The 20187-nt window shown below is 36.5% G+C and overlaps 1 protein-coding gene across 1 annotated transcript in view; it reads left to right on the forward strand.

Annotated features, from left to right (window-relative positions):
• LOC147072825 (zonadhesin-like) overlaps positions 1 to 20187 on the forward strand; it is a 41109-nt gene that overhangs the window by 19640 nt on the left and 1282 nt on the right. Inside the window, exons 9-13 of the mRNA XM_085945729.1 lie at positions 514 to 696; positions 3789 to 3965; positions 8109 to 8285; positions 11424 to 11609; positions 13834 to 14028. Of these exons, the coding sequence (XP_085801855.1) occupies positions 514 to 696; positions 3789 to 3965; positions 8109 to 8285; positions 11424 to 11609; positions 13834 to 14028 (918 nt within the window). The remainder of the gene's footprint in view (positions 1 to 513; positions 697 to 3788; positions 3966 to 8108; positions 8286 to 11423; positions 11610 to 13833; positions 14029 to 20187) is intronic.

Genomic DNA, 20187 nt, shown 5'->3' on the forward strand with positions numbered 1-20187 from the left:
TAAGATGCAAGCTAGATCGGGCTTACTCAGTAAGTTTTAACATTGGCCGAGTCACTGAAAATCGGGCGTCATTTTAAGAAGCATATGATTCATCCAGTAGTATATCAATGCCTGAAACGGAAGTTTCACCTCAGAAATGGAAAGAACACCTCAGAGTAATAATATAAAGAGAGTGGCTATTGGTCGGCAATATTAGCCGCCATCCTTATCATCTATAGCCATGGATTGCTCATCACTAATATAGAGCTTAACTTAAGCTTATAAATAAATGAAATGTTTTTTTCAATTTTATTTAATTATTATTTTGTATAAAAATGATCTTTAATATTTCTCTAAAGTGCAGCGTTTCATAATAGTATTAGTTACGATTACAGGCACAACACTTTGATAAAAGTTTAGATTCTAGTTTATCACATTTAAAATTTGTTTATACAAGTTAAGGTATACGTTAAATAATTTCTTAGCATCGACTATTCGCCACCAATGTGTTTAATGTTATTTAATTTTTAAAAGCTTTAGAATGCTCCGGAGAAAATATAGTCTACGACCCATGCCCAAAAGACAGACTGATATACTGTGATGATCTAATGAACCCACCAGCCTGTGGTGAGAACGAACCATGTAAACCGAGATGTCGATGCGCTGATGGATATCTCATCAATCACGACCAAAAGTGTATAGCAATAGGTGACTGTTGTAAGTATATTTTTATCCGATTTATATGCAGCGTATCCCTTTCTGGGTCATTCGCAAAGACAACATTATCTGTTCTGACCATTGATATACCTACTACTGGATGAATCATATGCTTCTTAAAATGACGCCCGATTTTCAGCGACTCGGCCAGTGTTAAAACTTACTGTTTTAATATCAGCGGACTTAACTCGATATAAGCTCACTTAATATTTGTCTCGAAAACGACCTGGCAATAATTATAAGTAAGCCCGATCTAGCTTGCATCTTACTCTAACTAATAGTCAGCGCATGACGACTTGCTCTGTCTGCTCAGACATGAATTTTTGGTAGCTTGCAAGCTTTGGGTTGCAGATACCCTTAGGGTCACTATTCCAAGAACGCAAATTTAGTTTTACAGCCAAGGCAATACGGGTGAAATTCGGGAATCCATGTTAACGGTCTTAACGTATTACACCTACAAGGAAATGTTATAATACGATATTCGTAATATCTTCTTTTGTGGTACATTTTTAAAATGACACTTGTATGGGAACTCTTCATTTAGTAGTATATCAATGGTTCTGACAGTCAAGTCACCTGAATAGATCCTACAGGGTAGTGGTGAATAATTTGGGTGAGAACGTGGTACCTTATCGGACACCCTTCCTAATAGGAAACCTGCGAGATGGTTTATGACGCTTTATACTAATTGTATTGTTGCATCACTGTATATTTTATAATGTTATTTAAGATATTTAGGTATATTAGCGCCTAGAGATTCATTGGTTGTATTTGTCTTCATAACAATTGAAGATTTGTTGAGAGTCACTACAATATTTAAGAACACTTCATCGAATGGCACAGGTTCTCACCTTGATGTTCTTGTGACAGAAGGTTCTCCTCATACCAGCCGATCTTGTTTGCAGACAGTAATGGTCATTTTTTATTAGATTCGTCTACGCACAAGTATCAGCAACGTGATGGCCAAACTATTCCTACATTGAACACCAAACCTCCGATTTCCTATGATGTGTGGTAACGTCTAGTGATATTTGTATGTAGAGAGGCCTTTCCAGAAGATCAAATGAAATTCGCTCCTGGTAATCATTTTTATTAACGAAGGACCTTGAACATACATTGGACGTCGTATATGCCAGAACCGGTCTGAGAAGTTGTGCAGTGCGTATTTTACGAAGACCCTAACTATTGATGTTGTCAGTACCGATGCTAGATACATCAGTATCTGGCATTGGGGATTGTTTGGAGAGGACTGTCGAACTTAGAGCTTCTCAAATATTGGAACTCGCTATGGGCTGCGGAGCTCAAGGTGATGAGCTATTTTTCAAACGAATTACACCGTCCAGTAAATTTTTGGCTGGATAGTGGATTTGCTGCCAAGCTTTATGAGCTTGGATTTACACCGACTTTACTTACCGATCAACATGGTCATATGGTGACTGAGAAACATAGGATACAAACCACGATCAAGATAAAAGCGGAGTGAGATATTCATTCAACCGTGATGGCCTATTTATTGAAGCCCTCACGATTGAATAATGCTGACACTGAGTGCCCCATGCCTTCAGTGAGAAATGCATTTTAACATAATAAATATTACTCAATATTACCGAGGTAAAACTTCTTATTTGCAATTGGTAATAAGATTCGTGTGCAATTTGTATGCTAAAAATGTATGTACTAAACAATATTCTTCTTCTCCTGCATTTCTCACTGAGTTACCACTAGCCGATACTGCTGATGACCTGTGAAAATGTATACCATCATCAGCCGGAATCAATCCACTGCTGGATGAAAGCCTCCCCAAGCTTCTTCCAGCTCTCTCGGTCCTGTGTCGTTCGCTGCCACGTATTTCCGCCGAACTTTACCAGTTCGTTAATCCAGCAGCTTTTAGGGCAACCCTGTGGCCGTTTCGTGCCCCTTGGGTACCACTAGATGACGGAATTTGTCCAGTGGCTGTCTTTTCGGCGAGCAATGAGCCCCGCCCATCTCCATTTCATCTGTTTGACAACGTCTATTACATCGCGTACTCCTGTATGCTTCCTAACCCATTCGTTTCTCTTACGGTCCTTTTGCGTGATGCCCAACATACACCTCTCCATGCCTCGCTGTGCGACTCTTAGCTTTTGGACATCTCTCGTGTTGAGGGTCCACGTCTCACAGCCATACATGTATAAATAAATAAATAAATAATATTTCCGCGATTGCTACGTATGTCATGGATTTTGCTGACAATGCTTGTTCCCACAAGACTCGTTGATCGCCACATTTTTTTATTTTTGATAATTCTCCATGCTCTTCTCTCTAGGGATTGCAATACCGAATGAAAATGTCAATACCGGTTTTTCGGCATTTCTTATTGAATACCGGTATTAATTCCGGTATTTCTTGAACATTAAAAAAACAGAAGTAGGTGCTTATGAATAAATATAGCTATAAAAATCTTTTAAAAATATTATTTTATGGCAAAAACCTACATACCTACATTTATTATGTAGACATTTAAAAATATGTATTGGTCATAATTATTGTAGAACTAGTGAATTTTACAAATAATTTGAATAAATTGATAATTTTAACTAAAGCCCCCAAAAGTTCATCAAGTGCAAATAAGTCCGGCTGCAGGAAAAGCTTCTTAAATTCAACGGTTGTTCAGTCATCAATAGAATAGAATAATTCAACATTTTTGTCACGGATGTTTTCTATTTCAAAATAATATTATGATAATTCATCGCGACAATTACTTAAGTACCTATATACTTAAATATATTTGATGGAATTTGTTTCATTATTTTTTTACTTCTGTTGGATTCACTCAATATATTTGCATTTTAGCAGCACATAACTTATAATTCATTTTAAAAAAACCTAAACAAGTGTGCTTTCTTAATACCGAAAATTCTGGTATTTTGGATTTTTAAAACCGGCATTTCGGTATTGATCAATACTGGAATACTGGTATTATTGCAATCCCTACTTCTCTCAACTAAGAAACTACTGATGCTTCACATCCGTACGTGATACGATCGGTTAAGACTGAGTGCGATGCGGTGAGTTTGGTGCTTTACGTTTATATGAAAGCCTTCCCTTTATAGTACGATGCACAGGACAAAACGAGTTCTTTAGCTGCGGGATTCCTTGCGACAGGGCATGCAATAATTTGGCCGTGGAGTGCGATGGCGGATCTGACGTCTGTACGGAGAGATGTTATTGCAGAGATGGTTATGCTAGAGACGAGCATGACATTTGTATCCTCATTGACGAATGTAAATGTATGTATAATGAAAATACTTAAGATATAATTAGATATATTTATGTCCAGTAACAGGCAGTCCATAAATATTACAACATTTAGACCTCACCGATTACATTCAGTTTTCCCAGACATTCCGCATTAAGTTGAATGTTTTTTCATTCATTAAAAATTTGAGAGTGAGCATTCTTTGCAAGATTCTTCTACCGTGATGTGTACCCCAGCCCCAGGTACCCAAATCTTTCAACTCTCTCGGTGCCCTGTCCATCGCTTTTTGTTACAATAGGTATATTATAATTGACATAACCTTGGTAGATTGATCAATGCTTGCATGAAAGAAAATATATACGTTTTTACAAAATTATAATAATATCATTATTTTGTAATCAGTCTTGATATTGGCGTGATAACCAAAATAGTTATCGACTAATAAAACAACTTTTCGAGTTTAATAGACGCTATATTATTATTTTGTAAAATGAGAATCTACCAAGCAAATTCCAACTTTTTTTCTTTTATTTACATCTGATATAAGATATTTCTGTCTAAACTGGATTTCCAATTTATAATGCCCAATTGTTTTTTTTTAATATTTCTTCGTTTTTTTAATAACTTTTCATTTAGGTAGGTACCCATTTTAACGTAGACATATTATGTAGGTATATTATAAATGATTATAAACATCTAGTCCTAAAGTTTAGGCCATACCATGGAAATCTGTAAAATATGTTGAATGTTTCCCAAAATGTCCCCATGTCGAGAAATAAAAAAACTTATCAAACGACATTTTAATGATTAAACTTAGGTACCCATTTACATTTCATATAGTTTTTTTTTTTTTAATTTATGAGTTTATTTTTTAACAAAAAAATCGGTGTGTACGGTAGAAAAAGGGCCGCTTATTGGAGCACCGTTGGTTTATTTCTATAAGTACTCTTTAACTTATATTACTAAATTATATAATTATTATTTGTCGTTGTTTTTATTTTTAAAGTAACAACTGTCACACTGACGTTTAATCATTTGCTTACGTAATGCCGGGTCCACACTGGCAACATGTCGCGCGACAACTTCGTTAAATTTTACGATGATTATCATACTTATCGTAAAATTTAACGAGGTTGTCGCGTGACATGTTGCCAGTGTGGACCCGGCATAAGAAATTGCATATGGCCGACAATAATAAATTCGTTGCCTAGGCAACGGGACAATTCTACTATCAAAATTGCGTTTGTATACAGCTGACTGATTAGCAGCTAACTTCATACTGTCGCCCACTTTCGTAACAGTCTACCAATCGCCCCAAAAGAAGTATAACTTCAAAAATAAAATATATATTTTAACGTTCCTGACGCATGTTGATTATTTAAAATAAAAGTAATCAGTATATTAAATTGTATTAAATTGGTTTTGTTAAAAACGTTACTCTCCTCCAAGGGTAGCTCTACAGAATTGCCCTTGAGAATTGAAAATATGATTTTTTTATATGTGGTCCGGAATTGTTGGTCTACTAGCAATATACAAAGGTCGCCGACAATGCTTGTGTCAAATGTAAATGGTCTCTAAATTAAATTTAAATCATAAAGCGTCAATTACATTGAGCTTTTTTACGAGCTGATTATTGGCAAATTTAAAAGCGGGCGGTTCAGCTACTGCGATTTCATGATTACACACAAAATTTTCCATTCGCTGATAAGCCACAAGCCAGCGAGCGATTTTGACGGAACGTATTTCGTTTTTTTGCCGGGAGGTCGCTACGCTCCATAATAATGTTTCCATAAAGGGCTTGCGCAGACAGAGCGCGGTCAGGCGGTCTGCGTTCCGCGTTCGGAGTTCGGCGTTCTTTGTACTGTATGGACTTCATACTGTATGGGTACACAGCCGGTGGTCAGACCGTGCCGGTCAATTGGAACGCTGGAGTTCTGGAGTTCTATGCCCGGAATTACAAAGAACGCCGTACCTCCGCTGAGCAGTCACACAACATAGAGCGAAACCACACGGGGGAGTGAGTACGCAACAGCGGTGCTTTCTCACTTCCACTCGCAGTCGGAATATAGCGGTCAAGCATTATGCAGCGCTTGTGTCAGTACAACGTTTGTAAACAAATGGAACGCTTATTGTTGACCGACACCTGTCTGCTGTCCCTAAACGTTAGCGGTCAACGGTCGGTTGAACGCAGAACTCCGACCGCTCTCTGTCTGCGCAAGCCCTAAACGTCAAAAAGGTAAATTTCAAAATGAGTAGTTCGTTTTTCCACCACCACGCTCTACTGCGCAGACGCGATACGCCCACAAGCCGGCGTGTAGCTTATAAAGTTGACCGGCTTTCAACTTTTCTCGGTGGAGTGTTTACAACCTGCTTATTAGCTTGTTCGATGATTACACTGGGCGAATTTACAGGCAGATTATAAATTTGCCAATAATCAGCTCGTAAAAAAGCTCAATGTAATTGACACTTAAACACGGTCGACGTGAAGACAGAATGGGGTGACCAAAAAATAATATCTTCTAATATAGGTAGGTACGTAAATGTTACTAAATTCAATTTGTTAATCAACTGTTTGGGAGAAAGTATTGCAACCAATATGATGGTGACATTTTCAATTATGTGGTTACCACAATATAAACTTAATAATATATTAATAACTTTTTAACCTGAAATTGTCCGAGAATTAAACATACGAAGGATGTTGAAATGCATATCTACCTACATTTTTATTTCATGTGCTATCCAAAAAACATTAATAATGAATAGTATTTATTTTTAATGTTTAGGACCAACATATTAAAAATAATAGGTACTTATTGCGCAATTTTACTTTTATACAACTAGTGAAACAATAGGTAGGTAGTACCTACCATTATTTATGTAAAGCCAATGGACGAAATAATTTATATCATGAGTGCCTAAAAATAATTATTAACATACAGTCACCACACACATTTATTTTTTATTCGCCAGTCGGACTGGCAGGCAAAAAATAACGTCAGGGCTGTCGAAGACATAAATATTTTGTACTTTTTAAGTTTTATTTATAATATTTATATTATTTAAGTTTTGTCCATCTAATATCCACTGCGGTTCACGTAGTGGCATGTACCTGTTTTTCTGGGGTCAACTAATTCAAAAAGTAAACACCCATAATAGAATTTTTCCAGTTTTGGTTGCATTATATTCCAACTCATTTCCGATTTTATTAATGGAAATTTCTCGGTGTACATAGTAAACAAACCTACGAATAAAAAAAGACGGGAAGGAACACATTGATTCATCGCAGTAAAAACTGGCAACCAAATTCGCCATTTTGGAAAGCGACGATTTTGCGTAAACAAATATCACGTGGTCTGCACGTGTGCGGTAAACTTCGTATGTGTTTGTAATTTTGTGTATTTTATGTTTGTGTATCATGCATTGTCGGCCATATTTTCCGGCCTTTCTGATTGCCGTGATTTTTTATTCGTAGAAACAAACAGCATTTTTTATTAGTTATATAAAGTCAACTTTGAGCTTTGAGCCGTGCTCACTCATGAATGTAATTCTTCATTTAAGTAAGTCTATATAAATTTTGATGTTATCTTGCAGAGAAAACAGTTATCTGACCTTTTCACTATATTATATACATGCAAATATAATGTTTTCAAATAATTGATATGGATTATATAATATATTCCATCGTATTATTTTCTCGAAATCATAAAGATACTATAATAGTATTTGAGTATCAACCTATGTTCAATTTGAATTGGGTTATAATTATAATATACCCGTAGATATATCAATAGTATGTTTGCCACGATATCCACCCAAGTTATCAGTATGTACTTGCACAGGTTTGATTAAAAACTATGATGAAATTAACATTTTACAAATATTATATTATTTTGACAGCCCTGTTTTCTGATCAGCGGACACGTGCAGCTGTTTATCAAATAATAATGTAAGATTGTCCACAATAATAATAATTTAGAAGGTCGACAATAGTAATAATAATATATTTTTTAAATAAAATCTCCGATGATTAGTGATTTTTGCCAAAAGATCGATTTAAATTAACGTGCGTACGACGCCGAGGTCCATTTCATACTAAATTATATTTGAATACCGAGCTCTTCAGCCGCCCCTTAAGTTGCAATATCTTATACATATTTCGGTTTGATTATAGTTCCGGCATGTAAAGACCCAAACGCTGTGTATACACAATGCAGACGATGCGTGGGTAATTGTGACAACCGAGAAGTCTCATGCTCCGCTGCTTGCTTGCCAGGATGCTCGTGCAAATTTGGATACGTGGGGATGAGTAAAAAAAACGACACATGCATAAAGGAGTCACTGTGTCCTAGTGAGTTGACATTCTTCTTATATAAGTATTGGTAAATTACTTTTTGCAAATTAATCACAGACTACGAGGGTGGGTCAATAAGTCCTTAGAAAAGCCGACAGGTGGCGCGACTAGTACTGTAAGCGGTTTGTTTTCATGCAGCGGCACTACCGATTCAGTATGCTACGAAGTTTCAATCAGATTGGTCGGGTTGTTGTTTTTTATTTTCGTACATTTAAAAAAAAAATTTGCTTGTTTACAAAAATGGAGAAAATTGAGTTTAGAGCTGTTATTAAACATTTTAATATAAAAGGGTTAACAGCAAAGGAAATAAAAAATGAGTTGGATTTAGTTCACGGCATATCTGCTCCTTCACTTGCAACTATTTATAACTGGTTAAATGAATTTAAACGTGGTCGTACATCAACAAAGGATGAACCACGCTCAGGACGTCCTGTAGAGGTGACTACACCAGAAATGATCAATAAAATCCACGATATGGTGTTAAGTGACCGAAGATTAAAGTTGAGTGAGATAATTGAGGTTACAGGGATCTCAAAAGGTAGCGTCATTTCTATTTTACATGACAAATTGGGCATAAAAAAAGTTTCTGCAAGATGGGTGCCGCGTTTGCTCACAGTCGACAATAAACGCAATAGGGTGGTGGCCTCTAAAGCCCTGTTGTCGCTCATGCAACGCAATCCGGATGAATGAAGTCGGCGTATGAAGCGTTTATTCATAACCATAATCACACGTCTCTTGCCGCGCATTACCCTTCACCTATGTAATAAGCGGCCCAAGCAGCACAAAATAATTAATATTACAGCGTCTCTCATAACAAAGCAATAAAAATATTATATTATTTCAGGGCTTGTAATTAATATTTACGACGACATTATTCAACCAGCAAAATATAGGACACGGAATAAAATTAAACAATGACTTATCTGTTATTAAATAATGACTTCTCGCCCGTCGAACGACGACGCTTCGAGCAGCGTCATTTTGGTAGTCGTGTTCAATGAATAGACTTCTTTGTATTTTCATTAAATCGTATCACCGAGAAGGGAAAAACGGTGACTCATGCGGCAGGCGGGGCACAAGGCATCGTCAAGTCCAGTGTGCGCTGGCGTATTTGATTACGTTGTATTTTCGATGATTTACGCGCCACTTGTAGAAATTTTGCGCAAGCGCCGCACTCGCTGCGTCAATGGGCTTTATGCCTAAGACGCCGAGCATATACAATCAGGCGCGCGGGGCGCTCGCGCATTTTTTCAGTTCGGGCGATGAATCACCAAGGAATACAATAGAGCATACACAGCGTATGACGAACATAACGCCTCGCGCGCCTTATATTTCAACGACTACAGAGTTCAGTGCGGCGTATTTTGACGTCATAGCACGACAATAAAATAAAAATACGTTGGATGTGACCAGCGAATGTGGCGCGACGGTCTCTAATTTACTCGGCTGTTGGGAGCTTTGTCGTACTGGCGCGCGCTTATTCCGCATATTATAAGTTATCCTACACCGTGTGCTTACATCATATTAAGTTACTCCGCTAGCACAATGACATAATTGTGAAAATGAATTTAGAGCCGACCAATTAATTAATAAATTTTACTGCTTTGCAAAGAAACACGAGGCGAAATTTGATCGGCGCCGCTTTTTACATAGGTGAGAGGTAATGCGCGGCAAGAGGTGTGTGATTATGGTTATGTATTTACGCTTCTTGTGCCGACTGCGCCACGATCGCCACGATCGCCGCACTCCGCTCCGTTCAATGGGCGTTATCGCTAAGGTATGCTAACATGGCATAACTGTGAGTTGAAAACGTCTGGTGGTTGTCACCAAGAGATGCTCAAGACGGTTCAACCAATCGTTGGGCCCATAGGGCCTTCCAACCTGGTCGCCACAAAGGCCAATTATCTTGCTTTTAGAAAATTTGCGGTGACTTACTGCGGGCTTGAAGACCTCTTCACATAATTGTTGCTCTCCGTATTATTTCTTAGCTTCGTTTTTTCTTAGGTATATATAATTTAAAATCTTTTTGATAATTTTCTATTTTCTCTCTCCCGGCACTTTGCATTAGAGTAAAATCAGTAAACTCAGTCAAAGATCACTTGAGAGCGTGCTCTGCTCCTGAGACATTGCGTAAACAACTGTACAGATGCTTCACATCAAACATAATGCCTCATGATACGCTCGATTAATACCGAGAGTGATGTGGGGCGGGTTTGGTTTGGAGGGCGTGTTTATGTTGTCACCAGCCGTCGTAATGATAAAAATTTTTTATCACGCACCCGTTAAACAAACAAAACTTGGTCCATATCATTCAACGTGTGCTGCCTGTGATCTTGGATGGCTGCGAGACGTGACATCTTACCAAGACCTAAAGGTGTCGACTTTTGAGCTTTGACAATAATTCTTGATGTCTCCGCCGAATCTTAGTTGTACGCAGATACAATGACATTGCAAACACTCAAGTTCGTGAAATGTCAGTCCTCGGTGATTGACGCAATTACGAAGAGGTACTTCACGTGACTTCGACCTGTATTCTGGATGCCACCAAAGATTGCGACACTCCGTACCCTTATGGCGCAGTCTTACTTGTGGCTTACCCTCTTTCACCCTGTAACAGTTATACAAAGGCGATTAACGCGCGGTAGGTCCCACATAGCGGAAGGCGCGAAACGTGGCGATGGATCGAGTGGTAAGCCCAGGGAACTCAGAAATAATGGGAACTGAAATACATAACGGGTAAGGCGAAGCAGGTAACCGATTTGAGTAAGGAAGAATCCGGGTTAAACTTACACACGTGTTAAGAATACGTTTTACGTCGAGTACTAAAAACTGCTCTCGGTTTATGCATTTACGCTCATTTAATGTTGGTGTATTACACACACTATTGCACGTGCATAATGCGTGCTTCAGTTTCGTAGGACACTCACACAATCAAAACCCTGCATCAAGATGCGGCGTATTGAATATAGCCTATCGGCATTCTATTTATTATCTGTTCTGTGGGTACGCCCAAGTGATTCTATTGATCTATGCTCCGATGCTAGATCCTAACAGAATCATATGAATACAGCTACCACGCCAGGTCAAACTATCCACGTGCTTGTTTCGGTGACATTGACATTTATCATTTTACAGAGGATAAAAGATGCCCTGGAAAAAACCAATACTTCTCATCCTGTGTGGATCTATGTCCAGAGAGATGTCCTACTCGATATGGTGGCACAGCCTGCCCGTCAGTCTCTGCTTGGTGCCGATCTGGATGTCAATGTATCCCAGGATATATAAGAAACAAAAACGAATGTGTGTTGCCTGAAGACTGCCGTGAGTCAACACATATTTCACTATTTTAATGTATTTAAACACATTCACAATTATTTTGTAGTATTATTTGAAATCTACTTTATTCGTTTCATCTACTTGGGCGAATTGAAAAAAGACAAACGAAGAAATCGGCCTTAGCATTAACGAATCTGTGGTATTGTTTGTGTGATATTTTTAATAGGAGCTGATTATCATCATCAGCCTGAATCTATCCACTGCTGAATCCAAGCTGCTTCCACTTCTCTCGGTCCTGTGCGTTGCGTTGCCACGTACTTCCGTAGAACTTTATCATTTCATCGATCCAGCGGGCTCTAGGTCTACCCTGCGGACGTTTTGTACCTCTTGGATACCACTGGATGACTAAATTCGTCCAACGATTGTCTCTTCTTCTAGCAATGTGTCCAGCCCATCTCCATTTGAGGCTTTTAATGAACTCTATCACATCGCAAACCCTTGTCTGCTGCCTTATCCACTCATTCCTCTTTTTGTCCTTTCGCGTTATGCCCAGCATGCACCTCTCCATACCGCGTTGTGCTACTCTAAGTTTTGGAACACTCTTTTACTTAGGGTCAATGTTTCACACGCATATGTGATTACGGGAAGCAGACACTGGTTGAACACTTTGTGCTTTAGGCACAGTGGAAAGTCACTTTTGAAGACATTCAAAAGCATACAAAAGCACTCTAGCCTAGCTTTACTCTACGAACAAAAGTTCCATTGATGAGGATCTCTTTTTGACCCGCAAAGCAGTTGAACATGACTTTCGTCTTTGTTACATTTATTTTCAAGCCTACTTTGTTCGTTACTTCAGCGAGTTCCTGCATTCTGGTTTGGAGGTCATTTGAGTCTTGTGAAAAAATGGAGTTGATTATATCGTCGGTGTTTTGTAAAAAGGGCGAATCAACCATTTTGGCGAAATCGAGATTTTAATGAAAATACAATATGTACCCCACTAGCTTTGTTGTGTAAAAACGGCGAATTTTTATCTCCACAGGAAAGTACTTAAAAACGATAATCGACTAAGATTAAATTAATTAAAATTACGAAATAAAAAGCAAATGTGACATATTAGGCATTTTAAAATATTATATAAGCTTACACAAATTATTACACAAATTACACAAAAACCACTAAAAAAAGACTAGTTAGATATATCTAGGGAGCGGATTTATATGCAACAAAAAACATGATTATATGCATGCACATAATATTCACTTAAAATTATTAAAATATCCACTAAAACCAAAGAAATATGCAGTTCAAAATTTACATTTTTATGGAAAAAAATGTAAATACCCACTTTACCCAATATTACTGATAAAAAATCGAATAACAAATTAATAATCTCAATCAATATAATACAATAACAAAAAATACAAATAATCAATATAAAGTTAATCAATAAATTACAATTTTAAAAATAGTTTGTTTACAAGTATAAAATAATTGAATAAGAAATGCAATGTAAACTATACACAACTTTAAAAAACAAAAACGACACACTTAACTAGGTACCTACTATTCCTAAATACTACATATTATTTGCTGTTTTTTTCTCCGAAAAAAAGTTACAATACTGTGCTCTGACATTAAAATTTTTCGCATATCTGTCAATATTTTGTTTATATGCGGAAAACGACCTCTTAACGTCTGCAGAGGTGATTGCGCAAAATTTAAATAAAGGAGCCCGAGTTGACTTAACTTTTTCTGATAAATCCACAGCTCGGTGATGCCATTAAAAATTCAAGTGCATTTAATTACTTACCTACCTACCTAATTTAGTAATATTTCGATAAAATAATTTAAAAAAAAGTAAAATTATAAAAGAAAAAGCCCTGAAATATGCACTTATGTCTCAAATATGATCTAACGTCTCAAATATGCATTTATATGCACAATAAAATTTTATTTTTCTTTCAAAACGGATTTCTGTGCAACTCTCATAGCTTTGCATACACCCTAACAAAGCATGCACTAGCATATAAATCCGGGCCCTAGTTATATCTGTTTAGGTTTGATAATATAAAACCCAGTTAATTTATAAGTTAAGTCCTCTTATAAACCCTTGAATAACCAATCCTTCTACATTTCCAATATTCAGATAAACAGGCTTCTTCAGACTTGTCATTTATTACCAGTTTTATTTGTTCTCTATATAATATTATATAATTTATCCCATTGTCATTCTGTTTATTCTAACCAATAATTTACACGGTTTTAATAGCTCCCTTCGTATGTGACTTAAATCCTAACGAGGTATATTCGAAATGCGGGGAGAAATGTAGGCAGACTTGTGCAAGTGTACTGAACCAGGAACCCGCAATCTGCAAAATACAGGAAAGGTGCTATCCGGAGTGCATATGCAAGCAAGAATACGTCAGGGATGCAGCAGGCAGATGTGCACTACAAAAGAAATGCAGTAAGTTTGATTATAAGTAAACCAAAGTAGTAAGTTATCACAGGTCGTTATAACAATTTCAGAACATTAATTTTTGATTATTTAACAAAGATATTGTTTACTTACTTACTTAAGTACCTGTTTTGGTTACTTCCTCACTTAGGTACATAATTGTAATTGCAATTACGTATATTTCCATCCAGATATTAAAAATATTTTAGAGTTATAACACTAATCCGACTTCTCGTGCATGTTTTTTTTTTATCTTAACCTTTTTAAACCAATCTCAGAGCACAATAATTATTAGTATGAAGCTTTCCACAAGACTCAGACTCAGTGTATGAAAAACTAACCTTCGAAAATTAAATATATTTTACGTTCATTCTTCGGATTATTTACTGATTATCACTTCTTATAACCTTCACTTCGCTAAGTCACATACATAGCTCTACACCTGACAGCCAGTGTATCTGAAGTCCGAAATGGACACTTTCAGGAAATCACAATTTAAGATTTTATCGGGAGCTTAATATTAATCGACTCATGATTTTAGGAATTTCGTATTTTTGTTATAAATAATTAAGGGATTCAAACTGGAACTGAACCGAAAACCGGAAAAATCATTATTTTTGTTGGAACGGAAACCGGAACCGAACCGAAAAAAATATCGTTATTTTTCGGTTCGGTATATCTTCAAAAAGACGCGTTAACATGATCTTACCCCCATTTCAATTGTCGTTCAGCTGTCGTCACGCCTCTTGACATAATTATCATAATTTATAATATATAATTATAAAAATGTATGACTACGGCCGTGCGGTGCAGCATAACCGTTGGTTTCGTATTCTATCATACAAGTATCATAAAATGTTCTAAATTATGGTAGAAAATAAAAGTGTAATACAAATAACAACATTTCAAAATTAATCACTCGGAGCTGAACCGAAAACTGGAACTGAAACGATATATATATTTTTACTTGAACAAGAACAAAAACTAAAATGAAAAAAAATTACGGTTCTTCGCAGCTCTGATAAATATACAAAAAAATTAAATTGTATCAAATAACTATGGGACTTTTTCGTCAAAATCGGAATTAAGATAGACTCAGTTTGAGGTACGGATTTATGGAACTAGGAATACTGTAGCTAATACTAAAACTAATGTATGTCCATCTTCAAGTAGGGTTGTGTTCAAATGTCCATAGTCATTTTTCAACTTAAATATACGTATTTTATTGACTGAGAACACTTAGTCGTTGTAAATTAAGCAACAACATTAATTATTATCTTTCATCCTCACAAATAAATACTCAAATGTCCCATTCGTAAATTGTAAGTTTTGCTTTTTTTTGGGGTACCCATTTCGTTAATCAACCAACTAAGAGCCCACTGCATGACGGTAAGGGGAAAATACTCCTAAGTTTACATAATCTCTTTCTCTCACTTATACGACATGTCGTACGTGATGCAATACGTATCAAGTGATACGACAAAGTCACATGGGTTTCTTTTGTGTTAATTAAAAACTGTCAAGTAAGCTAGTTACGGAAATAAAATTAGGATTGGTCAATGCTTCCTCTTCAAAATATTAATGAAATTATATTACATTACAACTACGTGTATATTAGGGATTGCAATACCGATATTCCAGTATTTTTCGATACCGGAATACCGGTTTTAAAAATCAGACAATACCGATATTATATTCGGTATTGTAAGTGGTAACAAAATGTACCTACTAATTAATATGAAATGTTTAAAGGGACTGTATTTTTTTTGTCGGGTTACGTCGTTCGTTTGTATGATCATTAGTAACTTCAGCCTTAGTAGCGAATATTTCATGATGGAATAATAATTATATACTACTAGTTGAAGTACCCGGCTTCGCACAGGGTCGCTTCGTGGTTGTATTTATCTTAGATATTTGAAAAATAATAAGAGGTAACTATTTTTTTAATAATAAAATATCTGTGTAATACAATATGGCAATATGAAAATAATTCTAATAGGAGTAAAGGTCAAACATAAGAACACTAAATTAAAATCGAATCCAAAATATGAAAACGTTATTAATGTTATTAATATGTAGTAAAAAAAAATCAAAATTGGATGGAACAAACAAACTTTGTATTATATATAATAATAATTTAGAAACCTTTGCAGGTGTGCGCACAACAACTGACAAAAGTTTCATCGCAATCGGATGAATGGTATAGGAGCGCATACGAATAGTAGAAGAAGATGATTTTCTAAATCAGAAATCTTTGTGGGCATGCGCATGACAACTCACCAAAGTTTCATTGCAATCGGATTAATGGTATAGGAACGCATACGAATAGAAGAAGAAGAAGATGGTTGTACTAATTCAAAAACCTTCGCGGGCGTGCGCACAACAACTGGTCAAAATTTCATCACAATCGGATGAATGGCATAAGAACGCATACAAATAGAAGAAGAAAAAGATGATTGTACTAATTCAGAAACCTTTGCGGGCAAGGGCACAACACTTGATCAAAATGTCATTGCAATCGGATGAATGGTATAGGAACGCATAAGAATAGAAGTAGAAGATGATTTTCTAATTCAGAAATCTTTGTGGGCATGCGCACGACAACTCACCAAAGTTTCATTGCAATCGGATGAATGGTGTAGGTACGCATTCGAATAGAAGAAGAAGATGATGGTTTTACTAATTCAGAAACCTTTGCAGGCGTGCGCACGACAACTCACCAAAGTTTCATTGCAATCGGATGAATGGTGTAGGTACGCATTCGAATAGAAGAAGAAGATGATGGTTTTACTAATTCAGAAACCTTTGCAGGCGTGCGCACGACAACTGACCAAAGTTTCATTGCAATCGGATGAATGGTATAGGAACGCATACGAATAGAAGAAGATGGTTGTACTAATTTAGAAACCTTCGCGGGCTTGCGCGCAACAACTGGTCAAATTTTCATCGCAATTGGATGAATGGTATAAGAACGCATACGAATAGAAGAAGATAGAATGAAGAAGAAGAAGAAGATGATGATTTTGAAACCTTCATTGATGTGCATACAACCACTTACCAAATTTTCATTGCAATCGGATGAATGGTATAGGAACCAAGGAAGAAGAAGAAGATACTTGTACTAATTCAAAAACCATTGCGGGTGTTACCACAATAACTGACGAAGGTTTCATCGCAATCGGATGAATGGTATAGGGACCATACGAATAAAAGAAAATAGAATGAAGAAGAAGAAGAAGAAGAAGATGGTTGTACTAATTCAGAAACCTTCGCGGGTGTTGGCACAATTATTGACGAAAATTTTATTGCAATCGGATGAATGGAATAGGAACGCATACGAATAGAATAATATAGAATAGAAGAAAAAGAAGAAGAAGAAGATGGTTGTACTAATTCAAAAACCATTGCGGGTGTTACCACAACAACTGACGAAGGTTTTATTGCAATCGGATGAATAGTATAGGGACCATACGAATAAAAAAAGATAAAATGAAGAAGAAGAAGAAGATGGTTGTACTATTTCAGAAACCTTTGCGGGTGTTAACACAACAACTGACGAAGGTTTTATTGCAATCGGATGAATGGTATAGGGACCATACGAATAAAAGAAGATAAAATGAAGGAGAAGAAGAAGAAGATAGTTGTACTATTTTAGAAACCTTTGCGGGTGTTAACGCAACAACTGACGAAGGTTTCAACGCAATCAGATGAACGGTATAGGAACCATACGAATAAAAAAAGATAGAATGAAGAAAAAGAAGAAAATGATGATTTTTCTAATTCAAAAACCTTCATGAATGTGCATACAATCACTTACCAAAATTGCATTGCAATCGGATGAATGGTATTGGAACCATACGAATAAACGAAAATAGAATGAAGAAGAAGAAGAAGATGATGATTTTTCTAATTTTGAAACCTTTATGGGTGTGCATACAACCACTTTCCAAATTTCATTGCAATCGGATGAATGGTATAGGAACGCATACGGGACAGACACACAGACAGACAGACATACAGACAGACAGACATTCATTTTTATATATTAGTATAGCCTATACTCTTTCCGCAAGTGCAAGCAATAAGTTTACAAAGTATTATCGCAATCGGATGAACGGTATGGCTGCGCATTAAATACGAACAAACAAACACACAAACACACAAATATTAATTTTTAAATATTAGATTGACACCCCGGAAGTCCGGGTAGGGAGGGGATTCGGGGCCGCACAGCCCGATCCGACCTCTGCGCTCAACTCTCTGGTTGACCGGGCGTCAATGACGCCCTGGTGGCTTGCCGTCGGTCGATACGTGGAGTCACACGACCAGCTTCCACCCTTCGACTAGCTCAGTGATGTAAATTGTTTAGTGCGGTCAATAGAAGCTGGTTTTTAGTTCGGTAGAGCACGTTCAGTGTACGGGGTCTTGACAGTTGGGGTAAATATAGGATGCCGGGATGATAAAAATGACGAACGCACCAATTAATCGACGTAAAGGTCAACAGTTTTTATTATTAATAAGGGTTCACAAAAAGTTACATACACAACACAATACACAGGACACAATTATTAAGTTTTCACAGTTTATAAACATACAGACACATTTGAGATTAAAGGTCGGTCAAAAGATGGCTGAATATTATTAAATTTTTACGGGTCGATTCATTTATATTTTTTTTCACAGTGATCGCATGGCTACACTATTATTTATGGAAGAGTTATCTAAGCTAATTTCTCGATTGTTAAATTATCTACACACCTCCGGGCGCCTAGCAAATCGCGATTCGCGTCACTTAACCGCTACAAGAAGTCGGTACGTAGTAAACACGTGTTGTCTAACCGGATAGCTTCCTGTTGATACAGAAATCGTTTTCAAAGAAAGTAGGTAAACAGCACAAATTATATTTTAAGCGGGTCACGAAGCCCGTCAGGGATCGAAGGCTGGATCTTACTGACCTGCCGTCATCACCACTGGTTATCTCTCCGTTTCGGGTTTTTTTTTGGCTAGAATTTCGGCCAGGTAGCCGTGTTACATGAATTTGGAGAATTGGGCTCAAAAGGAACAATATTAGGTATGGCTTTTGAAATATTCGAAAACGAATATAAATATTAATCCTACGTGACCAACCTTTATCTCAATCATCTAGTATTTTTTTACATTTTTAGTTAATAAATACAGAACATTTTATCATCGAGCGGCGATGGAAGGACATTTGGCTTGGCGGACTATAAGAAACATGAATGTGGCATCCATAGCTTCACTCGTACTTTGCCCTTAAGGGGTCCTCCATACACGTAGAAACGTGGGGGTATCACTATAATGGACTTGCCTGTGCCTAATTTTTGATGTTTATGTACTAAAGAGTAGCTTATAATAAAGAAATATAATTTTATTGAAACAGTGAGAAACATTGTGTTTGGTTTTACTTCTTGCGGGATAAAAGTAAAGAAATTGATAAAGTGTAAAAGTGCAAAATATACACATCTAAGAACATTTAATAATGTAAATTTATTGAAAGACCATTCGAAGAAGAATGTACCAATAGTTGAACTACCAGGTATTTGTAAACACCAGTATCTCTAACGTATTTGACCTTTACATACTTTTAAATGTTTACATAATATAATATGTAGATATATATTTAGATATTTTTGCTATAAAATATTAATATTTTAATATATCTGTATTTCTTGATAGATAATTCTGTTTTTTCACATATTTTACGAATACCGGTATTAATAACGGTATTCAATAGAAAATACCAAAATACCGGTATTGGTGATTCCATTCGATGTTGGAATCCCCAGTGTATACGTTATTTTACCACGTTTTTCTTATCTCGTATTCTTGTTTGTACGGTGGTTGTTTATCCAGTACAAATCTTGCAATCGATTTTTAACTAACTTCCCGACTAGCTAGACATTTTAAACTCTTAGAATATATCAGAACACGGTGCCAATGCATTCTTTTAATACTTTTAGCCATCTTTAAGTAGAATTGAATTCATTTTCAGTTAATTCTGTTTTGTATGAAAAGTTATTTCGGAAGAAATCCGTAATCCAATCCACTATTATTGTTTGCTAGGGGTCTGGGGCCCTAGCAACTAAATTATTAATATATACGTGCATTACTATGGAAATCAAAATGACATTTCAGTATTCTATATAT

This window comes from Rhyacophila brunnea, unplaced genomic scaffold, assembly GCF_057557595.1.
Source record: "Rhyacophila brunnea isolate RB1 unplaced genomic scaffold, BYU_Rbru_1.0 scaffold_19, whole genome shotgun sequence".
Lineage (NCBI taxonomy): Eukaryota > Metazoa > Arthropoda > Insecta > Trichoptera > Rhyacophilidae > Rhyacophila > Rhyacophila brunnea.